At 45.1% G+C, this 25,233-nt stretch overlaps 1 protein-coding gene and 1 pseudogene across 2 annotated transcripts; both read left to right on the top strand.

Annotated features, from left to right (window-relative positions):
- Window positions 1–16,250: 16,250 nt before the first annotated feature.
- LOC124646607 (transcription termination factor MTERF15, mitochondrial-like) lies at window positions 16,251–18,852 on the top strand. 2 transcript variants are annotated; one of them, XM_047186707.1, is made up of 2 exons: window positions 16,251–17,414; window positions 18,530–18,852. In XM_047186707.1, the coding sequence occupies exons 1-2, from the start codon at window positions 16,253–16,255 to the stop codon at window positions 18,574–18,576; spliced, it is 1,209 nt and encodes a 402-aa protein (XP_047042663.1). In that variant the 5' UTR covers window positions 16,251–16,252; the 3' UTR covers window positions 18,577–18,852. The 2 variants fall into 2 exon arrangements, with proteins under 2 accessions (XP_047042663.1, XP_047042664.1); XM_047186708.1 differs by lacking the exon at window positions 18,530–18,852 and having other exon boundaries at window positions 16,251–17,614.
- Window positions 18,853–20,994: 2,142 nt separating this feature from the next.
- The window catches only part of LOC124647896, a 36,151-nt pseudogene continuing 31,912 nt past the window's right edge, over window positions 20,995–25,233 (top strand).

Genomic DNA, 25,233 nt, shown 5'->3' on the forward strand with positions numbered 1-25,233 from the left:
CACTGACGGATAGATATACTCTGGGCCCTCTCGGTGGAATGTCATCTGATTAGCTTGCAAGCATATGAATGGTTCATAAGAGATCACATACCACGGTATGATTAAAGAGTACTTGTCAGAGACGAGGTTGAACAAGGTATAGAGATACTGATGATCAAACCTCGGACAAGTAAAATATCGCGTGACAAAGGGAATCGGTATCGTATGTAAATGGTTCAATCGATCACTAAGTCATCGTTGAATATGTGGGAGTCATTATGGATCTCCAGATCCCGCTATTGGTTATTGGTCGGAGAGAAGTCTCAACCATGTCTGCATAGTTCACGAACCGTAGGGTGACACACTTAAGGTTTGATGTCGTTTAAGTAGATATGGAATATGGAATGGAGTTCGAAGTTTTGTTCGGAGTCTCGGATGGGATCCAGGACATCATGAGGAGGTCCGCAATGGTCCGTAGAATAAGATTCATATATAGGAAGTCACTTTCCATGTTTGGAAATGATCCGGTGCATTTATGGAAGGTTCTAGAAAAGTCCGGAAGAAATCACCATGGAAAGTGGAGTCCCGGAGGGACTCCACCTAGCATGGCCGGCCAACCCTAAGGGGGAGGAGTCCCAGGTGGACTCCACCATGGTGGCCGGCCACCCCCCCAAGGAAGGAGTGGGAGTCCCACCTTGAGTAGGAGTCCCACCTAGGGTAGGTTTCGTCCTTTTGGCAAGTTTTGGTTTCGGGTCTTATATATTCGAAGACTTGGAGTCCAACTCTTGGGGTTTCCACCTATAAATAGAGGGGCAATGGGAGGGGGCCGGCCACACCTAGCCACCCCTTGGCTGCACCCCTTGAGGCCGGCGCCCAAGCCCCCCTCTCCCCAAACCCTAGCCTCTCCTCCTCCACATAATACTCCCGCAGCGCATAGGCGAAGCCCTGTCGGAGTTCTCCACCACCACCGCCACCACGCCGTCGTGCTGCCGGGATTCCGAGGAGGATCTACTACATCCGCTGCCCGCTGGAACGGGGAGAAGGACGTCGTCATCAACACCGTACGTGTGACCGAGTACGGAGGTGCTGCCCGATTATGGCACCGTCAAGATCTTCTACGCGCTTTTGCAAGCGGCAAGTGATCGACTACATCAACAACGAGATCTAATCTCGTAAGGCTTTGGAAATCTTTGAGGGTTAGTCTCATGATCTTCTCGTTGCTACCATCTTCTAGATTGCATCTTGACTTGTTATTCGTTCTTGCGGTAGGAATTTTTTTGTTTTCTATGCTACGAATCCCATCAATTTATGCTCAATAGTAGGTTCACGCCTCTAGTTTCTGGGAGAGTGACCTTATAACTTCTAAGATTGTAGATTTGTTGTTGCTACTAGGGAGAAAACAATAATGGTTTATCCAAGGGTAATTCTATTGTTTACTTTACACACATTGTTTAATGCGATAGTCTGTTGCTTGCAACTTTATACTGGAAGGGGTGCGGACGCTAACCTGAAGGTGGATTATTTTTCATAGACGCACTTGGATTATGATCTATGTATTGTGTTGTAGGGATTTATATTTTCGTGCCCTCGGGTCCTTAGTTGTGCTCAGTTTTCCCCAGCTCGTTAGTTTTTCCTCAGTTTTCCCCTCCCTCTAGTTTGAAACCCCTCGCAGACGCTCGGACGGGAGGGTTGCCGTCGAGTCGAGGCCTTACCGTTACCGTTAATCCGACGGGTGGAGCTGCACGGAGGGCGGTTCCTCTCGACTCGTCTCGTGCCGACAAATGGGGCCGCTCTATAGGGCTGCCGCAGCCAATGACCGAGTGGGGTCATCTATTTTTCAGGAAAAGTCATATATTCCCGCTCTGAGGGGCTGCCGCAGCCAATGACCAGTGGGGTGTCTATTTTTCAGGAAAAGACATATATTTGCCGCTCTGTGGGGCTGCCGCAGCCAATGACCAGTGGGGTTATCTATTTATTTATAGAAAATCATATATTGCCGCTCTGTGGGGCCTCCGCAGCCAATGACCGCTGGGGTTGTCTATTTATTTAGAGAATATAATATAGAGCCGCTCTGTTGGGCCGCCTCAGCCCATGGCAGGTGACTATTTTCGTAGCTTAATCTAAAGTGACTCTTATGCTAAACATTGTGCATAATATATAGAAAATAGCTAGATCTCTAAATATATAGAAAATAGCTAGATCTCTAAAGGGGATGGATGCATGGCTTCACGTCGTCGTCACTTTCATCATCAGTATCTTCGTCGTCTGAGTAGTAGTACTTCCTGCACATTGTTCCGTCGAACACCTTCACTATGAGCACATCATCGCCTTCATATTTGAAGTGTACGTAGAAGCCAAAATCCACACCGTGCGCGATGGCGAAATTCTCCCAGCCCTTGTCGAGATACATCCGGCCTTGTCCGTCAAATAGGACCTCCACGGTCCAGAGACGAGGACCGCGATCGACTGCTCGCGGATACACCTTAGCTGACTCCTGGCCGTCAAGATAGTCCGCAAACTTTTTTGGGAGTGTCTGCAAAGAGATCGAGCGCCGATCGTTTGAAATTAAAGGTTTTTTAGAACATGCCCATAATTAATCACATGCATCATATATGTGGGAACGCGTACGTACCTTCTTGACCAAAGGGTCTGATGGCGTGTATTTCACACGTTCGTTGGGGAACCCCAAGAGGAAGGTATGATGCGCACAGCAGCAAGTTTTCCCTCAGAAAGAAACCAAGGTTTATCGAACCAGGAGGAGCCAAGAAGCACGTTGAAGGTTGATGGCGGCGGGATGTAGTGCGGCGCAACACCGGGGATTCCGGCGCCAACGTGGAACCCGCACAACACAACCAAAGTACTTTGCCCCAACGAAACGGTGAGGTTGTCAATCTCACCGGCTTGTCTGTAACAAAGGATTAACCGAATTGTGTGGAAGATGATTGTTTGCAGAGAAAACGAGTAAAAACAAGTATTGCAGCAGATTTGTATTTCAGTATTAAAGAATGGACCGGGGTCCACAGTTCACTAGAGGTGTCTCTCCCATAAGATAAAAGCATGTTGGGTGAACAAATTACGGTCGGACAATTGACAAATAGAGAGGGCATAACAATGCACATACATGTCATGATAAGTATAGTGAGATTTAATTGGGCATTACGACAAAGTACATAGACCGCCATCCAACTGCATCTATGCCTAAAAAGTCCACCTTCAGGTTATCGTCCGAACCCCTTCCAATATTAAGTTGCTAAGCAACAGACAATTGCATTAAGTATTGTGCGTAATGTAATCAATAACTACATCCTCGGACATAGCATCAATGTTTTATCCCTAGTGGCAACAGCACATCACAACCTTAGAATTTTCTCATCACTCGTCCCGGTGTCAATGCAGGCATGAACCCACTATCGAGCATAAATACTCCCTCTTGGAGTTACTAGCATCAACTTGGCCAGAGCCTCTACTAATAACGGAGAGCATGCAAGATCATAAACAACACATATGCAATAACTTGATAATTAACATAACATGGTATTCTCTATCCATCGGATCCCAACAAACACAACATATAGTATTACAGATAGATGATCTTGATCATGTTAGGCAGCTCACAAGATCCAACAATGAAGCACAATGAGGAGAAGACAACCATCTAGCTACTGCTATGGACCCATAGTCCAGGGGTGAACTACTCACTCATCACTCCGGAGGCGACCATGGCGGTGTAGAGTCCTCCGGGAGATGAATCCCCTCTCCGGCAGGGTGCCGGAGGAGATCTCCAGAATCAGGGGTTTCGCGACGGAGGCTTTAAGTAGGCGGAAGGGCAGAGTCGGAGGGTTGACGAGGGGCCCACACCATAGGGCGGCGCGGGCCCCTCCTTGGCCGCGCCGCCTTGTGGTGTCGCCACCTCGTGGCCCCACTTCGTATGCTCTTCGGTCTTCTGGAAGGTTCGTGGCAAAATAGGACCCTGGGTCTTGATTTCGTCCAATTCCGAGAATATTTCGTTACTAGGATTTCGAAACCAAAAACAGCAGTAAAACGACGAATCGGCACTTCGGCATCTTGTTAATAGGTTAGTTCCGAGAAAATGCACGAGTATGACATAAAGTGTGCATAAAACATGTAGGTATCATCAATAATATGGCATGGATCATAAGAAATTATCGATACGTCGGAGACGTATCAGCATCCCCAAGCTTAGTTCTCGCTCGTCCCGAGCGAGTAAAACGATAACAAAGATAATTTCTGAAGTGACATGCCATCATAACCTTGATCATACTATTTGTAACATATGTAGTGGATGCAGCGATCAAAACAATGGTAATGACATGAGTAAACAAGTGAATCATAAAGCAAAGACTTTTCATGAATAGTACTTCAAGACAAGCATCAATAAGTCTTGCATAAGAGTTAACTCATAAAGCAATAAATCAAAGTAAAGGTATTGAAGCAACACAAAGGAAGATTAAGTTTCAGCGGTTGCTTTCAACTTGTAACATGTATATCTCATGGATAATTGTCAACATAGAGTAATATAACAAGTGCAATATGCAAGTATGTAGGAATCAATGCATAGTTCACACAAGTGTTTGCTTCTTGAGGTGGAGAGAGATAGGTGAACCGACTCAACATAAAAGTAAAAGAATGGTCCTTCAAAGAGGAAAGCATCGATTGCTATATTTGTGCTAGAGCTTTTATTTTGAAAACATGAAACAATTTTGTCAACGGTAGTAATAAAACATATGAGTTATGAAAATTATATCTTACAAGTTGCAAGTCTCATGCATAGTATACTAATAGTGCCCGCACCTTGTCCTAATTAGCTTGGACTACCGGATCTTTGCAATGCACATGTTTTAACCAAGTGTCACAATGGGGTACCTCCATGCCGCCTGTACAAAGGTCTAAGGAGAAAGCTCGCATTTTGGATTTCTCGCTTTTGATTATTCTCAACTTAGACATCCATACCGGGACAACATGGACAACGAGATAATGGACTCCTCTTTAATGCATAAGCATGTGGCAACAATTATTATTCTCATATGAGATTGAGGATGTGTGTCCAAAACTGAAACTTCCACCATGAATCATGGCTTTAGTTAGCGGCCCAATGTTCTTCTCTAACAATATGCATGCTCCAACCATTAAGGTGGTAGATCTCTCTTACTTCGGACAAGACGGACATGCATAGCAACTCACACGATATTCAACAAAGAATAGTTGATGGCGTCCCCGAAGCATGGTTATCGCACAGACAAGCAACTTAATAAGAGATAAAGTGCATAAGTACATATTCAATACCACAATAGTTTTTAAGCTATTTGTCCCATGAGCTATATATTGCAAAGGTGAATGATGGAATTTTAAAGGTAGCACTCAAGCAATTTACTTTGGAATGGCGGATAAATACCATGTAGTAGGTAGGTATGGTGGACACAAATGGCATAGTGGTTGGCTCAAGTATTTTGGATGCATGAGAAGTATTCCCTCTCGATACAAGGTTTAGGCTAGCAAGGTTATTTGAAACAAACACAAGGATGAACGGTGCAGCAAAACTCACATAAAAGACATATTGTAAACATTATAAGACTCTACACCGTCTTCCTTGTTGTTCAAAACTCAATACTAGATGTTATCTAGACTCTAGAGAAACCAAATATGCAAACCAAATTAGCAAGCTCTAAGTATTTCTTCATTAATGGGTGCAAAGTATATGATGCAAGAGCTTAAACATGAGCACAACAATTTCCAAGTATCAAATTATCCAAGACATTTTAGAGTTACTACATGTAGCATTTTCCAATTCCAACCATATAACAATTTAACGAAGAAGAAACTTCGCCATGAATACTATGAGTAGAGCCTAAGGACATATTTGTCCATATGCTACAGCGGAGCGTGTCTCTCTCCCATAAAGTGAATGCTAGGATCCATTTTATTCAAACAAAACAAAAACAAAAACAAACCGACGCTCCAAGCAAAGTGCATAAGATGTGACGGAATAAAAATATAGTTTCGGGGAGGAACCTGATAATGTTGTCGATGAAGAAGGGGATGCCTTGGGCATCCCCAAGCTTAGACGCTTGAGTCTTCTTAAAATATGCAGGGGTGAACCACCGGGGCATCCCCAAGCTTAGAGCTTTCACTCTCCTTGATCATATTGCATCATACTCCTCTCTTGATCCTTGAAAACTTCCTCCACACCAAACTCGAAACAACTCATTAGAGGGTTAGTGCATAATAAAAATTAACATGTTCAGAGGTGACACAATCATTCTTAACACTTCTGGACATTGCATAAAGCTACTGGACATTAATGGATCGAAGAAATTCATCCAACATAGCAAAAGAGGCAATGCGAAATAAAAAGGCAGAATCTGTCAAAACAGAACAGTCCGTAAAGATGGATTTTATTAGGCCACCAGACTTGGTCAAATGAAAATGCCCAAATTGAATGAAAGTTGTGTACATATCTGAGGATCATGCACGTAAATTGGCTTAATTTTCTGAGCTACCTACAGGGAGGTAGACCCAGATTCGTGACAGCAAAGAAATCTGGAACTGCGCAGTAATCCAAATCTAGTACTTACTTTACTATCAAAGACTTTACTTGGCACAACAAAACTCAAAACTAAGATAAGGAGAGGTTTCTACAGTAGTAAACAACTTCCAAGACTCAAATATAAAACAAAAATATTGTAGTAAAAACATGGGTTGTCTCCCATAAGCGCTTTTCTTTAACGCCTTTCAGCTAGGCGCAGAAAGTGTAACTCAAGTGTTATCAAATGGTGGTGCATCTACAGCGGGGTTTGGAGTTTTCTCAACCATGCATAGTATATTGGATACATAAGTTTCAGCGTCTCCTTCTCATTAGTCTTGGGCTTGCTACTCTCATCGAACAAATTTTCAGGAACAAGCCAAGCATAGTTATGTTCTAGTGCATCATTCATAGCTAGGAGTTTACATGGTATTGGTGCTTTGATCTCCCCACCTTAATTGATATTATTAGTGTACCTTATTCTATCCATGTCCATTTTTTCAAGGAGACCAACAAAATTAGTATGAGAACCAAGCATATTAAATTTAGCAAAGACCTTTCTAGCCTCTCTTGCTAGAATACCAAATTCTCTAAGAAGGGTTTCTAAAACAAAATCTTTCTTTTCCCCCTCTTCCAAATCACCGAGTGTAAGAAACATGTGTTGGATTATAGGATTGAGATTAACAAATTTAGTTTCCAACATGCGAACTAAAGCAGTAGCAGCAATTTCATAAGTAGGAGCAAGTTCTACCAAGTGTCTATCTTCAAAGTCTTCAACGGTACTAACATGGGTGAAAAATTCTTCTATATTGTTCCTCCCAATTATAGACCCTTGTCCTACCGGTATGTTTTTTGTGGTAAAATTAAAAGGAAACATGATGAATCAAGTAAAGTAAATGCAAGTAAACTAATTTTTTTGTGTTTTTGATATAGAGTGCAAGACAGTAAATAAAGTAAAGCTAGCAACTAATTTTTTTGTGTTTTGATATAAGTGCAGCAAACAAAGTAGTAAATAAAATAAAGCAAGACAAAAACAAAGTAAAGAGGTTGGGAAGTGGAGACTCCCCTTGCAGCGTGTCTTGATCTCCCGGCAACGGCGCCGTGAAAATATGCTTGATGGCGTGTATTTCACACGTTCGTTGGGGAACCCCAAGAGGAAGGTATGATGCGCACGGCAGTCAAGTTTTCCCTCGAGAAAGAAACCAAGGTTTATCGAACCAGGAGGAGCCAAGAAGCACGTTGAAGGTTGATGGCGACGGGATGTAGTGCGGCGCAACACCGGGGATTCCGGCGCCAACGTGGAACCTGCACAACACAACCAAAGTACTTTGCCCCAATGAAACAGTGAGGTTGTCAATCTCACCGGCTTGTCGTAACAAAGGATTAACCGAATTGTGTGGAAGAAGATTGTTTGCGAGAGAAAACAGTAAAAACAAGTATTGCAACAGATTTGTATTTCAGGTATTAAAGAATGGACCGGGGTCCACAGTTCACTAGAGGTGTCTCTCCCATAAGATAAAAGCATGTTGGGTGAACAAATTACGGTCGGGCAATTGACAAATAGAGAGGGCATAACAATGCACATACATGTCATGATAAGTATAGTGAGATTTAATTGGGCATTACGACAAAGTACATAGACCGCCATCCAACTGCATCTATGCCTAAAAAGTCCACCTTCGAGGTTATCGTTCGAACCCCTTCCGATATTAAGTTGCTAAGCAACAGACAATTGCATTAAGTATGGTGCGTAATGTAATCAATAACTACATCCTCGGACATAGCATCAATGTTTTATCCCTAGTGGCAACAGGCACAACACAACCTTAGAACTTTCCGTCACTCGTCCCGGTGTCAATGCGGGCATGAACCCACTATCGAGCATAAATACTCCCTCTTGGAGTTACTAGCATCAACTTGGCCAGAGCCTCTACTAATAACGGAGAGCATGCAAGATCATAAACAACACATATGCAATAACTTGATAATTAACATAACATGGTATTCTCTATCCATCGGATCCCGACAAACACAACATATAGTATTACAGATAGATGATCTCGATCATGTTAGGCAGCTCACAAGATCCAACAATGAAGCACAATGAGGAGAAGACAACCATCTAGCTACTGCTATGGACCCATAGTCCAGGGGTGAACTACTCACTCATCACTCCGAAGGAGACCATGGCGGTGTAGAGTCCTCCGGGAGATGAATCCCCTCTCCGGCAGGGTGCCGGAGGAGATCTCCAGAATCCCCCGAGATGGGATTGGCGGCGGCGGCGTCTCAGTAAGGTTTTCCGTATCGTGGTTTTTCGCATCAGGGGTTTCGCGATGGAGGCTTTAAGTAGGCGGAAGGGCAGAGTCGGAGGGCTGACGAGGGGCCCACACCATAGGGCGGCGCGGGCCCCTCCTTGGCCGCGCCGCCTTGTGGTGTCACCACCTCGTGGCCCCACTTCGTATGCTCTTCGGTCTTCTGGAAGGTTCGTGGCAAAATAGGACCCTGGGTCTTGATTTCGTCCAATTCCGAGAATATTTCGTTACTAGGATTTCTGAAACCAAAAACAGCAGAAAACAGCAATCGGCACTTCGGCATCTTGTTAATAGGTTAGTTCCAGAAAATGCACGAATATGACATAAAGTGTGCATAAAACATGTAGGTATCATCAATAATATGGCATGGATCATAAGAAATTATCGATACGTCGGAGACGTATCAGGGTCTTCATAGATGACGATGAAGAACTCCTCTATGATCAATGGCAGTGTTGACGACGGTGGTGGTGGCAATGATGATGATCCACCACCCCGGCCGCCCCTTCCCCTTCCCCTTCCCCTTCCCCTTCCGGTCCGCGTCCGAGACGTGGAAGCCATGACAATGGATGATCAAGTGTATGTGAACGAAGAAGAGAGAGGCAGAACCTATTGACACAAGGGATGGCCGTTGTGGGTGTTTATAAGGGAGAGATGACCGTTGTAGGGGTTTACACAATAAATTAAGGAGGAGGTGACCGTTGTGGGGGTTTACACAATAATTTAAGGAGGAGATGACCGTTGTGGGGGTATATATCTCAACAAAAAAGTAATGCGGACTATCTTGACGGAAATGGAACTTCGTGATTTAGTTTATCATTTTACCGTGAAAAGTAATGCCTAAAAGAAATGGTAATTCGTGATAGTTTATCATTTTACCGTAATGGCTACAAGAAATCGGTGATTGTTCATCATTTTTTGCGTGAAAAGTAATGGCTACAACAAATCGGTGATGGTTTATCATTTTTTGCGTGGAAAGTAATGGATACAAGAAATGGGTGATGGTGTATCATTTTTTGCGTGAAAAATAATGGCTACAAGAAATGGGTGATGGTGAATCATTTTTTTGCGTGAAAAATAATGGCTAAACAAATTGGTGATGGTGTATCATTTTTTGCGTGAAAAGTAATGGCTAAACAAATTGGTGATGGTGTATAATTTTTTGCCTGAAAAGTAATGGCTAAACAAATTGGTGATGGTGTATCATTTTTTGCGTGAAAAGTAATGGCTACAACAAATTGGTGATGGTGTATCATTTTTTTGCGTGAAAAATAATGACTAAACAAATTGGTGATGGTGTATCATTTTTTTGCGTGAAAAGTAATGGCTACAACAAATTGGTGATGGTGTATCATTTTTTGCGTGAAAAGTAATGGCTACAACAAATTGGTGATGGTGTATCATTTTTTGCGTGAAAAATAATGCCTAAAAGAGTTTATAATTTAGATCGTGAAAAATAATGCAAAAAACCAAACTTTAGCGTCATCGGGTAACCGCCCTTAAGCATACATAGAGGGTGGAAGCTAACCGCCGACGAGAGAGAGAGGGTGGTGGCCCCGACCGGAGAGAGAGATAGGGGTTGTCCCGCCTGTTAAATCCTACGATCAACGGTCGGCGGGCACGATCCGCGTGACATCGGCTAGACCAATCGGGGCAATGTTGGGCGTCCGTGAGAATTTGTGAAGGGAGAGGGCAAAGCCGAGTAGTATCAAGAAACCAAGAGCAAGTGAGTAGTAAACGAGACTAAGGGATTCAAATATGAGATTTAAAAAATGGAAAATGCGTGTTTGGTACAATGAAACCCATCTTGGCCTACCTCAAACTATTTGCAATACAAATATACATGAGTGTGAAAATTATGGCCTCATTCAGACAAAGTATGTTTTGGGGAAAGCTGTTTTGGGTAGGGCTTATTGTGGAAAACCATGCACCTTCATAGCTACTAGGTGATTTGAGAAGTTGCAATTTGTGGTAAAACTTGATTTATCTATGATTTGAGAAGTGGCAATTTGTGCTAAAGACTCCATGAGTAAGTGCCACTCTTTTTCGGAATTTTTTGCACATTAAATAACTCATTTAACTAGTTAATCCCATTTGTTGACTCTCTGTTGACCAGCCACTTGAGGGTAAAGCTGAGTATATTGCACTAGCCGGTATTAGCACTCAAGGCGAAAACTGAGCACACAAAAAATGCTAGTATATGACTCGAGGGTATACCTGAGTATATCTAAATTTCCAGGGTTAGACTCGAGGATGCGTGTTGCGGTGCAGAAGTGGAAGACGTGCCATTGTTGACGTGTGTCGCGGTGCAGACGTGCAATAGTGGACGCGTAGGACGCGGGTCGCATTTAGGACGCGTAAGCCCCTCTCTCCCTCCCTCTGCACACGATACGTTTCATTCTCGCTCACGCACGAAACCACCCTCTCACGTGCCATCAACTTCTCCAAAAAAACCCAACGCGTCGTACGAGCGCTCCCCTGCCGGCGATGGAGAAGAAGAATGCGCCGGCGGCCATCGCCCCGAGCCCGTCGCCTCCGAGCCCGTCGCCTCCCAGCCCGTCGCCTCCCAGCCCGTCGCCGCCGAGCCCGTCGCCTCCGAGGGCGGCGCATCCAAGCGCGGCGCCTCCGTGAATTGGGCCTGTCTCACGGCTGACGGACCACTTCACAAGATCGGCGAATGCTTATTGGCGAATGAGGAGTACGTGGACACCTACTCTGCTATGAGGAAAGTCTGTAGAAATTGGCGCTCAGTTTTACACGATCCCGACGTGCACCTGCACGAATGGATCATGCTAGACCACGCCCTTCCACGCGCCGCTGAGTTCACCTTCCTCCATCTCGGCACATCCCGCTACGTCACCATAGATCTATCTGCAGTTCGTGCAAGGTTCAAATCCTCCATATCTATAGGGTTAATATATTCTTATTTTCAATATTAGTGCTGAATGTTATCTTCATCAATATAATTTAGATTCTACTTCGTCGGCTTTTCCCGTGGCGTCATCGTGCTTGCCCAGAAGAACCCGCCGCACAAGATACGGCTTCTGAACCCACTCACAAAGACATCAAACACTATGTTTGAGGCGCAGATGCCAACTGTTTTTCTGGATTCAGTCGCTGCAATCAACTCCCCGACTATGGTCTTCACTTGCGGATATTACCCGGAGGAACTTGGTTGGGTCGATGAGAGCACTCCAACTAAGGATATATATGAAGATTGGGGAGAAGGAAGATTTTCGATCAAGAACCATAGTATGCGTTGCATTACCCCGTTCAATGGTGAACTGTATGCAATAGTCGTGGACAATTTTGAGTCCGGAAGAATAGTGTGCACCAATGTACAGAAGCAGCAGCGCGCGAGCACTGTCAAGATGGAGACACTAATTTCATTTCCAGAACTTGGACGTGACAAGTTCTACCTTGTGAAGTCGGATGGTGATCTGCTGCTTGTGTTGATGAAAAACACGCCTGTGGTGTACCGTGTGGACACTCAGAGCCGCTCTCTCCATCCGGTCAGTAACATTGGCATTCATGCCTTCTTCGTGCATTATATCCGGTGTATCTCTGTCGACACCAGAGTGTACCCGACTCTTCGACCTGGCTGCATCTACTACGCGGATTTGGGTTATACCAAAGAGTACTTTCATGATACAAATTCCTGGGATGAGTCGCCACAATATGTGCATAGATTAGGAAGCTACGGTCTGAGAAATGAACATAGGCCATACCGTTTGGAGGATGTATCGGCCGCACACTGCAGACGGCGGGAGTTCAATGAATATTTCCTTGGGATAATGCACGAATGGAGCGACGGAGAAATATATGAGGAATGAATAACAAATTCATTCATCCTGGGGTATCCTAATCTTCTTGTTGGCCATACATTGCGTGCATCTTGTATTTTTTTTCAGCTTAGTTTGTCGTGAACATTAACAATGTTATTGGCTGCTGTATGCAGTTTACCTATGTATTATACTTAGTTTTCTGATTATGCTGCTGTGAATTTATCATATAATAGCTTCTAGATTTGCTGCCATATTGGGCAAAAAACGAGGGCCAAAAGGCATAAATAATTGAAGAAAGACAGAAATAGAAGCTTCTCTAGATTTGATACTAATTTGGTGAAAAAGACAGAGAGAGAAAGAGGGGAAAAGGTGCTGTTAAAAATGCCAATTTGGGCTGAGAGAGACAAAACCCAGCTCTCACGTACAACCAAACACGGTCTCGTGCTGTCCCACACGGTCCCTTCCTACCAACCCCACACGACGCGGCCCCACACGTTAGCACGGAACGTTCAAATAAACGGATTCCTTCCGTCTGAGCTCTTTCTGCGGGTTTCAGACAAAGTCTTGGGGAAAACTAAGGAAAAACTAAGGGGCTGGGGAAAACTGAGCACAACTAAGGAACCGAGGGCACGAAAATAGAAATCCCTATGTTGTAATGCCCAATATCAAATCTCATACTAATCATCTTGTCATGTATTGATGGATATTCTGTCAATTGCCCAGCTGTAATTTGTTCACCCAACATGCTATTTCTTTATGGAGAGACACATCTAGTGAACTGTGGACCCCGGTCCTATTTCCTTTAGTGATAAATTCTACTGCAATCATGTTCTGTTCACTTCCTGCAAACATCTCTTTCCACTCGATATGTCTAATCCTTTGTGTTCAGCAAACCGGTGAGATTGACAACCTCACTGCAAGTTGGGGCAAAGTACTTTGGTTGTGTTATGTGCAGGTTTCACGTTGTTGCTGACACCGGTAGTGCGCCCTGCCACTAGTTAGCCAGCAACACATTCAGAAGTCATGCCTTTCTCCTACTGGTCGATTAAACCTTGGTTTCGTACTGAGGGAAAACTTGTTGTTGTACTCATCACACATTCCTCTTGGGGTTTCCCAACAGCTTCCACAACAACTGCCAACAAGATTGTATGGCGCCATCACCGGAGCACCATCATACACATTCTCACTGACCGAGTACGACCTAAGGCGGCGGACTAAGTTCCTCGGTGGCGACGGGTACGTGTATGACCTGCCTCCGCGGCTGCGTTGTGACCCTGGGCTGTGAAGATGGAGGACGTGGCTCCGTTTGAGGCCAAGGAGCTGCTCATCGACGGACACAATATCCCAGGCGAGGAGAACAGGGACGACATCGACGACTACATCGGCCTCCTGCAGTACGAGGGGCAAAAGGCCAGGGATAAGGGAAGGCTGGACTAGCTTCCCGCATAGCCGGAAGAGCTAAAAGAAGAGGAGGCGACGAGGCTCGGCGTCCTCATGTCACACCTACCGGAACCACCGCAATCTCTGCCCCGGTACACCACGATGCACATGTCGCCAAGCCTCTCACAGGAAGAGGTTCTCAGGTTGGTATTACAAACCTCTCCTCCTCCTCCTCCTCCTCCTCCTCCTCCTCCACCACCCTGTCGTTGCCTACTTGACAATGCCCTGGAGGAGGTATCCTCTCGGAAGGGGAAGAAGATGGGGCCAAAGGGCGGAGAGCCATAGGGACAGGAGTACGCGATTTTACCCAGCTTTGGAATACGCTACACGGAGGCAGGGCCTACTGCTGCTTGTCTGGAATTATGTGGGCGCTTTAGCGTTGTTACAATGAGTTGTGGTTGTACCTAGGGCTCCCAAAATCCGACTTATATAGGCGCACAGATCTAGCATTTCTATGGAGAGTCCTACTCGGAATACAAGTTGCCTATCCACGGAATATTACATTGCCATGCACGTCAAGGATCCGCCTATACCTAACTTGTCGTATTGGATCTGATTTCTTTGGGCCTTGCCGGATCCGACTCTTGTCGCAGTTCGGGTTGGATCTGGCTCCTTGTTCCTAGGCTGGACATCTTCCATCTTCAGTCAACAACAACTAGGCCGCTCGGTGGGCCGTATGCCACCATCACCATCTATGGGCCACCCGGGCTTGCCAGATCTAGGCATTGTCGATGGTACACCTATGAAGTATACCCACAATAGTAGCCCCAGAGTTCTCCGAGGTTCACCATGTCTTCCATCTTGCTCACGCTGTAGAAATCTCCGGCTCGTTTCTCGGAAGTCTTGGGAATCTTGAAGAACTCCAACTTCAAAAATGCCTTTCCAACTTCTTTGTCGGAAATGCTTCTTCTCTCGCGGGACATCATCCATCGATCAAATCTTCAAATTCATTCTCCGGATGTCTACCTTGTAAGGTCTCAAATCAAATACCACGAACTTACCTAGAACCTGCGGGGAGTAAATTGCTCCGCCGATTTAGGCTTCAATCTCGGGTAATTCCAACGATAATTAATCCTTTTGCTGAATTTAGCACTAGGGTTTCTGACATGTGTCACGCATCCAACTGTGCGACGCCGACGCTTGCGTTTCGACCATAGAATGCGGAGCATGAATCTCATCTCCTGGCTATAAATATCGAGGCCGTTGGGTTTAAACCCTAAACTCAGTCATTTTCCCCATTCACTGCTCTCACTTTAGCGCCGCCGTGCCGGATCCTCGCCGGAGCTCCTTCCGTTGCGCCGTGTTCATCGGTGTTCTTAACTTTGGCGAACCATCGCACTGAAACCTCATCGCCGGCAAACTCGACCGCCGCGACCGCCATTCCGGTGAGTTTTCCATCTTCAAGCTTCGTTATCGGAGCTCGTAACGATGAACGGGGTAATGTGAACGAGTCATATAGTTTCCGGATGGTCCAGTGGAAATAACTTATTTATGCAGATATGTCTACTCCTCCTCCTCAGTCGGATCCTATCTTGGCCACCCCTCTCGCCTCCGCCTCTCCTCCTTTCATCCCAGTCCACATGGACCCAGCCCAGGGATCCAGCAAAACTATTGATCCTATCTTGGCCGTCGTCGTGGGATGAGTGGCATGCGCCGACGGGGTCCGCTCCCCCTCCTCCTACTCCACCGGTATACCGCATGCAATTGCCGGTGCCCAATTGGCTATGGCCGCTGCCGGATCTCATCGACCTGACCAAGAACGAGGACGAGGAGGAGTAGTCGTTGGCGCCTAGGCTAGAGTTTAGAGGTTTGTTTTAATTTTTCTTGTGTATTTCCTATTTTAACCTATGTAAATTATATCCTTTTATCAATGATGAAAAGTTCCAAACAGATAAACGAGGCCACAGAATCATTTTGGTTCGACTAAAGCGGATACTTAGAGACGATTGTAACTAGTAGAACATTTTGGAGATGCCCTTAGATATCACTTTTCCGTTTTTTGTGTCTTGGAGCTTGTCCAGAAAACTTGTGTAATTAAAACATTTTTTCTCTGTATAATCGGATGAGAGAACGGACTGCCTCTGTTTGTAAAGAAAATAAAAATATCAAACCCTCAGCTTGAAAATAAAATAAAAGATCAAATCCAGTCGCTCCTCCCAGTCCCAGCCCCTCACTATCGGCATCGCACCCCACCCATGATGTTCGGCTCCATCTGCCGGCGGCGGCTCCTCTTCCGAATCCATCAAATCCCTGGAGGTGGAGGTGGCGGCGGCGGCGGCGGCGGCGGCACAAATCCCCTCCAGTCCATCCCTCCCGCCCGCAACAGCTACTCCTCGTCCGCCGTCGCCGATGTCTCCAACTCGGAGCCCTGCCCCGACACCGTTTCCTACCTCATCTCGTGCGGCCTCTCCCCCACCGCCGCCGCCGCGGCCACCACCGGTCAACGCCTCCGCATCTGTTCCACCGACAAGGCCGACGCCGTGTGTGCACTCCTCAGGCATTATGGCTTCGCCAACGCGGACATCCTCCGGATCGTGCGCAGCGCCTCGGTGCTTCTCCTAGTCGACCCCGAAAGGATCCTCCGTCCCAAGCTCGACTTCTTCGCCTCCCTCGGCTTCAAGCCCCGCAAGCTCGCCACCGCACCTTTCCTCCTCGCGCGCAGCCTCGACAAGCACCTCGTCCCCTCCATCCAGTTCCTCCGCGGCATCATCGGCAGCGACGACCACCTCCGCCAAGCTCTCCACCGCCAACCCCGCACCCTCTCCAGCGACCTCGAGACCAGCATGCGCCCCGCCGTGGAAGCCCTCCGCCGCGGCGGCCTTACCGAGGCTGCCATTTCGAAGCTCCTCGTCATCAACCTGTGCGTGCTCAGGTTGTCGCCGGATCGGATAAGCAAAGTCTTCGAGGACCTCAAGGAGATCGGTATGTGCATCGCGGACTCGCGATCCCTCTACTGCTTCGGTGTGATGTGCACCCTCAAGAGAGAGACGTGGCTTCGAAAGCTGGAACTGTACACAAGCTTCGGGCTGTCGGAGGGCGAGGTGTTCAGCGCCTTCAAGACCCAGCCCACCATGCTGGCTTTGGCCGATGACAACATAGAAAAGAAGGTCCGGTTCTTGCTGGACGAGCTCAAGCTTGGAATACATGCTATAATGTCGCGGCCTGTGATTCTATGTTATAGCTTGGACAAGTGCATCCTGCCGAGGTGCGCCGTGCTGAGCGTGCTGATGAGGGAGGGGAGGATCCAGAGAGAAATCAAATTGCCTCAGGCGTTGCTCGGTACTTCCAGGGAATTCTCGACCAAATACGTATTGAAGCATGCCGATGAGATTCCAGATGTTGTTAAGGCATACGAGGGTAAGATCAAATTTGAAGGATTCGGATGCGACACATGACTTTATGTTCGATAGCCCGGTTCTTTCCTTATGAGACGGTATAACTCTAGATTATTAGGCTTTATGTTCCTATCCTACCGCCTGTGATTAAATAGTATATCAAATCATGACCCATGCATGATTCTAACTCTGCTTCAGAGAACAAATTATTTCCCCCATTGATGGTCCATGTGGACTCGGTATCATCTACATTTGTAGTTTAGCAGCTGCTATTTTGCGTCCCGTGGCCTATTAAAATATAGAAGCGTAGCAGATGATGATTGTGCCTTCATATTAAAGTTCCCTCATTTCTCATGCTGACTTGGTTCTTTTACTTTTTCATCGATTATCCCAATATGTTATGATTTACGCAAAGGATTGAACTCGGTTTTAATTTCTATTCCACAACTCACCTGAAGTATCTTTGGATTTTCTCAAATAAATAAATCATCGCTTTATCGAAAGTTGAGAACATCCATGTTCTACTTTCTCTCTGCCTGAATGTAATGCCAGTGAGTAATGTGCACCGACAGATTTTTTGTGTGTAGGTATGTTAAAGCCATTTCTAAGTTCAAACTTGTAGTTCTGTGGACAGAATGGCTTATCTGGCTGGGATGAACTGGTTTGAAATATTGATCTGTTTATGTACAGTAATTAATATTACATCTGGAAATTTCTAGTCTGCAGCATGTCTTCATTTTTCGACATTGACACTCACTCTTGAAGTTGACAGATGGTCATTGTGGACACAGTGATTAATTTCTTTTATATTGCATTGTTGCTGAAAATATAGAAAGTTTATAGTTATTAACATCACAACATCAGGAATGCCTGTAAAGCCTGTCAACTTGTCTAACTTGTATACATCACCAAATGACTGGTTATGCTTTTTGATCGATTGTCCCAATATGTTATGATTTGTTCAAAGGATTGAACTCAGTTTTACATTGTGTTCCACAACTCACCTGAAGTATCTTTGATTTTTCAAATAAATAAATGCATCGATTTATCGAAAGTTGAGAACATCCATGTCTTACTTTCTCTCTGCCTGGATGTAATGCTAGTGAGTAATGCACACCGACAATCTTTTGTGTGTAGGTCTGTTGAAGCCATTTCCAAGTTCGAGCTTGTTGTTCCGTGGATAAATTGGTTTATCTGGGTTGAATGAACTTGGTTTGAAATGTTCATCTGTTTTGTGTCCAGTAAGTAATACTACATCTGGAAATGTTAGTATGCAGCAATGTCCCTTTTGCTGGACATTGACACTTCCCCTTGAAGTTGATGGATGGTCAGACTCATAGTGGATACAAGGTGATTGATTTCTTTGGGTTGCATTGCATCAACTGCATTAGAAAGCATGTTATGTGTAAAATATAGAAACTTTAGTTATTAACATCAGGAAAGCCTGCAAAGCTTATCAACTTCTTGGTGTGTAAGTTATTGTTGGACCTGTTGAGGGCAGGATCAAGCCAGAGAATGACACTATGGCTCCAAGCTTGGCTTCAGCCTTTCTCATACAAGAACATTGATCTGACGTGTAGTGTAGTGTAGGCTATGATTTGATATCTGTTAGTGGACCCTTAAGAACGTTTAGAACTTCTTTTAGATTTTGTACACTGATTTGATCTTAGGTAACTATATATTTGTACAGTGGACTTACATTTCTCTTCATATCATATATTAATTTACATAATCAGCAATATGAGAAAAAGACAAATTTTATGTCATTTTATATATGAAAGATCCGCGTGGTACTAAAGCAGAATTCAGTTGCGTGTACCCTGGCTGTGGTAGCGTTGGAACAGACACCATTGGTTGCTCATTGTTGGTATCGTCTGAAGGAGCATTGTGTTCTTACGGGATTGACATAGAACTTCTGGAACAATCCGTGTAGGAGTCATTGGGGCCTGACCATCTGATACAGGTTTCAGTTTAATGGTAGCCGACCATTGAAAGGATTGACCATGGTAAGCAATGGTACATAGTGGCATGGTGCGAGGGCATGGTGTTTTGACTCATAGGTCTAGATACACCCATTAAGAAAATTATATTTTGAATTCATTTAAACAATTCTAAACAAAAATCCTAGGTGTACATCTGGACATGTTATGTTCACTTAAAAAAAATTAGCGGAGAAAAGACATTTTTGTGACCTATGTAAAAAATACAAAAAAAAATCGTGAAAAGTTATTTTTGAGCACAAAAATTGTCTTTTTTACACAGGTCATAAAAAATATCATTTCTTCACGAACATTTTATGTGCGAACATAGAATATATAGATGTACGCACACATATTTTTCTGGAATTTTTCGACATTTTAAAATATGTTTTCTAGGCAATGGGTGCATCTACCACCTATGAGCCAAAGAGCATTTCCACATGGTGCGATCGCAACGTTCGGTAGTATAGGCGACTCGGCTACTCCCCAAAGCAGCACCTGATGAATCCCAGCCAAACACAGCATCATGGTAGAACGCTCCATCACATTTTACTTTCACAATACATGTCCAGCCTTATACTACTCCAGGCCACTGAGGCCAGTAGGATCCTCTTCACGTCTTCTCTCAAGTTCAGGCTCACGAAAGAAGTTTCGCGATCAGCATCAGTGCAGAAACATATCTGCACCAGTTCGACATTTTGATAAATAAAAAGCATTATGCCCAGATTTAATAAATTAATATAAATTCCAAATGGTACGTATATTGGCTGACAAAGCAGCTTACAGCCAACAAACAACCGAAAAAAGAAGCTAAGTCCAGATTGGAGTCAGATTCCTCTTTCACCCTCCAGGAGTTCGGTTCTTCTTTCTATATCTTTGGAAACAACTAACTTTTGGACGCGACTAATTTTTGACCGACCTAGAATTAAATCAGATGACACCATCCAATTTTATTTGCAACGGAGATTTTTTTTGCTGCAATTGCAACCCAACGTGCAATTCTGAGTTGCACAAATCGCGATACTAATCCAACAGTTCCAGCGTCGACCGAGCTCTAACTTAATTTATGGTTAACCTAGTACTAGCAAAACCTAACTAATTCTTGGAATGCTAACAAACCTTAAGCACATGTGCAATCCATAAGAGCATGGAGCATGGACTCGAGTCAGCAGCTCTATTCCCAAAAAACAAAAATTCCCATGCCTTGTGTGGACACATGCAAGCCCGGGGAAGTTTCCGAACAGCATCAGTGCAGAAGTACTTCACTAGTTTAATCGATCTTACAATGCTAACAAAAAACTATAACATACTGTATGTGCATTCCATAAGAACATGACCTTGAAGCATGGACTCCATGCCTTGTGTGGACGCATTGAAGCCAGCCCACGGAAAAAGTTTCCGCAGCTGCAGTAGCACTTTCCGATCAGCATCCATCCCAGGCATTATTGGATGACTTGACTCAATTCTTTATTCCAGCAAAGCTAGATTTGACCATGTACAACACCATGAAGACTTCAATAGAGACCTTATTGGCCATTAAAACTGGAGGTCTTGTTGTTCTATATATATCGCCCAACGCAGCTGCCATAGTGAAAGCAAAACAGACCCGGACTGCCAAACACAATGATCGTCTTTAGATGCCTCTACTTCCAAATAACCATAGCCTTACTCTTGATAACACAAACCACCTCCACTAAGGCGGACAGCTACATCACGAGTGAGAGGTCCGCCCTTCTCCACTTCAAAGCAGGCCTCTCGGACCCTGCAAACTTCCTTTCGTCATGGGAGGGCCACGACTGCTGCCGGTGGAAGGGCGTCGGCTGCAGCAACAGAACCGGCCATGTTGTGAAGCTCGACCTCCAGGGGCCTCCTGGGTTTGTCAAAACCATGCTAGGAGGCAACATAAGCTCCTCGTTGCTCGGTCTGCAACATCTGCGGTATCTAGACCTCAGCCGCAACTGGTTTAGCGGCCTACAGGTACCGGACTTCCTGTCTTCTCTCCACAGCTTGAGATATCTAAGCTTGTTGGGCTCGGACTTCGCGGGAAGGATACCGTCCCAGCTGGGTAATCTCACCAACCTACGTTACTTGAGTCTTGGCTATAATCATGGCGCATACTTCACGGATATCGCCTGGTTGCCGAGGTTATCTTCCCTTGAACACCTAGATATGAGTGATATAAATCTCGGCAACCTTACAAACTTGTTTCCGGACCTGAATAGTCTTGTTTTCCTTAAAGTTCTTCTTATTTCTGGTTGCGGACTTCAAAACAGCCCTGATTATCATGTGCATTCAAATCTGTCATCTCTTGAAATTCTGGACATTTCGTCCAACGAGTTCCGCAAGCCTATCAAACCCAACTGGTTTTGGGATTTGACCAGCCTTAAGCAACTTGATATCTCTTATAATCAGTTCAGTGGCATGTTCCCTGACGAGATTGGGAATATGACCTCCATGAGAAGCCTTGATTTATCACAAAACAACCTAGTGGGCATAATACCATCAAACTTGAAGAACCTATGTAGCTTGGAACAATTGAAAGCATCTGGGAACAACATCAGCGGGAGCATAGCAGAAATCTTTCAGCTTTTGCCTAGTTGTTCTTGGAATAGATTATCATGGTTGTCTTTGTCTAACAGTAGTTTGACAGGAAGCATACCAACAAAGCTAGGACCATTAAGAAATCTGGTCGTGCTTGATCTCAGTGAGAACCATCTCACAGGTCATTTGCCCCTGTGGATCGGAGGTCTCACGAAGCTAAAGGACCTGAACCTGCAACAAAACAATCTGGATGGCGTCATTCATGAAGGTCATTTATCAGGATTAGCAAGCTTGGAGACGATGTGGTTGTATGATAATTCTATTGCCATCGCACCGAATTCAACTTGGGTTCCTCCTTCCAGTTTAACAGATATTGTACTCAGATCATGCTTTTTAGGGCCTGAGTTTCCGTTGTGGCTTAGATGGCCAATGCATCTATATCGTCTTGATATTTCAAACACAAGCATATCTGACATAGTGCTAGATTCGTTTTGGATAACAGCTTCCTCGGTGGACTCGATAATGATGGGACATAACCAACTCAGTGGCTATCTACCATCCACAATGGAGTTTATGACATCATTTAAGATGGATCTTAGTTCTAACAATTTTAGTGGTCCAATACCCAAGCTACCTGTTAATCTAACCGACTTGGATCTTAGTGGAAACAAATTTTCTAGCCTGCCATTTGACTTCGGAGCGCCAAGACTTGCAACACTACATCTGCCTGACAACTCAATCTCTGGCACCATTCCTTCAAGCTTGTGCAAACTGGAATCATTGATGATTTTAGATCTATCAAGAAATAAGCTCACTGGGTCAATTCCTGATTGCCTAGTCAATCAATCCACAACAAAGACGACAAGTCTGAGTATTACTCATCTCAGCTTGACCAACAACAAGTTGTCAGGCGATTTCCCTTCATTTCTCCAAAGCTGCAAGCAACTCATATTTCTTGACCTTGCATATCACTACAAGAAAAGTTCTGATAGACAACGTCTCAAAATCGTCCGCTAAGGGGTATTTTTCGTCGCCCATGGGCCTAACCCGACGATATGGGTTCTGTTGTGGAAACTGCGTCAGGCAAAGTCCAACGACGTTTTTTCGGTCCGTCGCGCTTGGGCGCCCTTCCGCCACGGAAAATCGGACCGTTGCGCAAGTGTTTCCGGGAGCCCGTTGACTCGCCGACTTCATGCAAGCCGACACGTGGCGGACGCCGTTAGCCGCGGTTAACGGCGTTAACCGGCCGAAACCCCGTGGTAGATGGTAGGCCCACATGAGGCCTCGCCACGTCTTAAGCGGGCCGGGCCAGCTGACATAGTTTGACCGGTCAACTATATAGTCTGGGCTGGTCCATTAGTTACGTGGGCCGGGCCTAACCTCTAAGGTTGATCTGGTCAAAACTTAAATGGGCCGGCCCATTTAACATGTGGGGTCCACCTTACGGCCTATCGGGCCGGCCCAAGAAGCAAGTCGGCCGGGCCGAAACACAGGTGGGTCCCACTTTCCTGTTAAAGGGCCGGCCCATTTAGTGTGTGGGGTCCACCGTGTAGCAAGTGGGCCGGGCCAAAAACACAGGTGGGTCCCACTTTCCGGTTAAAGGGTCGGCCCATTTAGTATGTGGGGTCCACCATATAGCAAGTGGGCCGGCCCAACAAGATAGTGGGCGGGCCAAAAACACAGTGGGTCCCACTTTCCGTTAAAGGGCCGGCCCATTTGGTGTGTGGGGTCCACCATATAGCAAGTGGGCCGGCCCAACAAGATAGTGGGCGGGCCAAAAGCACGAGTGGGTCCCACCTTCCGTTAAAAGGCCGGCCCATTTAGTATGTGGGGTCCACCATATAGCAAGTGGGCCGGCCCAACAAGATAGTGGGCCGGGCCAAAACCCATGTGGGTCCCACCTTCTTGTTAAAGGGCCGGCCCATTTAGTATGTGGGGTCCACCATATAGCAAGTGGGCCGGCCCAACAAGATAGTGGGCCGGGCCAAAAGCACATGTGGGTCCCACCTTCCGTTAAAGGGCCGGCCCATTTACCATGTGGGACCACCATATACCAAATGGGGTGGCCCAACAAGATAGTGGGCCGGCCCAATAAGCATGTGGATCCCACTATCGTGTAACCGGGCCGACCTACTAAAGAAGTGGGCCGGCCCAAAATGAAAGTGGGTCCCACAACTGTAAGTGGGCCGGCCCAATTAGTTGTAGTGCCCTACTTGTTTGACTAGTCAACATGCATTAAATTTCATGAGCCTAAAATCTGATATCAATGATACACACAATTACATACACAAATAAAACAAGTAGGAAAATTACAAGGCAATTCATGTGCCCAAATAAAAAAATTACATAGAATCATTGAGGACTTCTATTAGCATCATCAATAACACGTTGACATTTGGCAATCGCCTTGATTGAATCTTGTGTACTCTTTGTCAACATATCGACTACGGATCTTAAAGGAGCAATACCATGTCTTTTATAAAGTACAGCCTTGAGATATTTACTGTTTGATGAAAGCAATGGTCTAGGTTGACGGCTATGAGAAGATGCATCAGAAGAAATATCAGAAGTTTTTGTGGGCCTCACTTCTAATGAAGATTGCTTCATCACAACCGCATTCTGATAATAATGCAAAAAGAGTTAAACGATGAACTATGCAAACATTTATTATGCAATGTAGATATAAGATAATAACAAGTTGCATAAATAAGACAATGTATGGAACTTGTACTAAGCACAAACTTACATCATAATGTTGCACGGGGTCGCTACGAGATCCTTTTTGGCGACTATCTTCTAATGATGACTCGCTTCATTAAAACCGCATTCGGTAACATTGCAAACATAGTTACAACAATTAACTATTCAAACATGTATTACGCAATGTAGAGATCGGATAACGAGCATGTAGCGTAAATAAGCACAAGATAAGATAAGATGCATGTACTAAGCACATACCGGCTCGCTGCGAGTCCTTCTCTTGCGTGCACTAGTCGTGGTCAACATGCTCGTCATTTTAGGTTCAGCCATCAAGTGAAATGCTAATCCTCCTGCTCCATTGTCCTTAATCCGTGTTTAGATATCACATTTAAGATCAAGTCGCCTAGTTTCAAATAACAAAAAACTTGAGCTGCCAAATGAATAAGCCAATATTTACCGGATATCGATTAAAACCAACTAGATGTTGCTTTGCATGAGATACGAATTTCGGACATTCGGATTTAGAGTAGGGTAATGCCAAGGTTTTCCACATAAAGTAAACTGGCATTAAGAATGACCAAATGTCGAGTTCAAATCACCTTCGCAGTTTCTCCAAGACAA

Source organism: Lolium rigidum, chromosome 4 (genome assembly GCF_022539505.1).
Source record: "Lolium rigidum isolate FL_2022 chromosome 4, APGP_CSIRO_Lrig_0.1, whole genome shotgun sequence".
Lineage (NCBI taxonomy): Eukaryota > Viridiplantae > Streptophyta > Magnoliopsida > Poales > Poaceae > Lolium > Lolium rigidum.

What these genes read in the sequence shown, in the direction of transcription:
- LOC124646607 (XM_047186707.1), top strand. Translation starts at nt 16,253, where the DNA reads ATGATGTTCGGCTCCATCTGCCGGCGGCGGCTCCTCTTCCGAATCCAT. An exon ending in TGTTGTTAAGGCATACGAGG is followed by an intron (nt 17,415 to 18,529) that starts GTAAGATCAAAT and finishes TTTTGTGTGTAG; the next exon opens with GTCTGTTGAAGCCATTTCCA.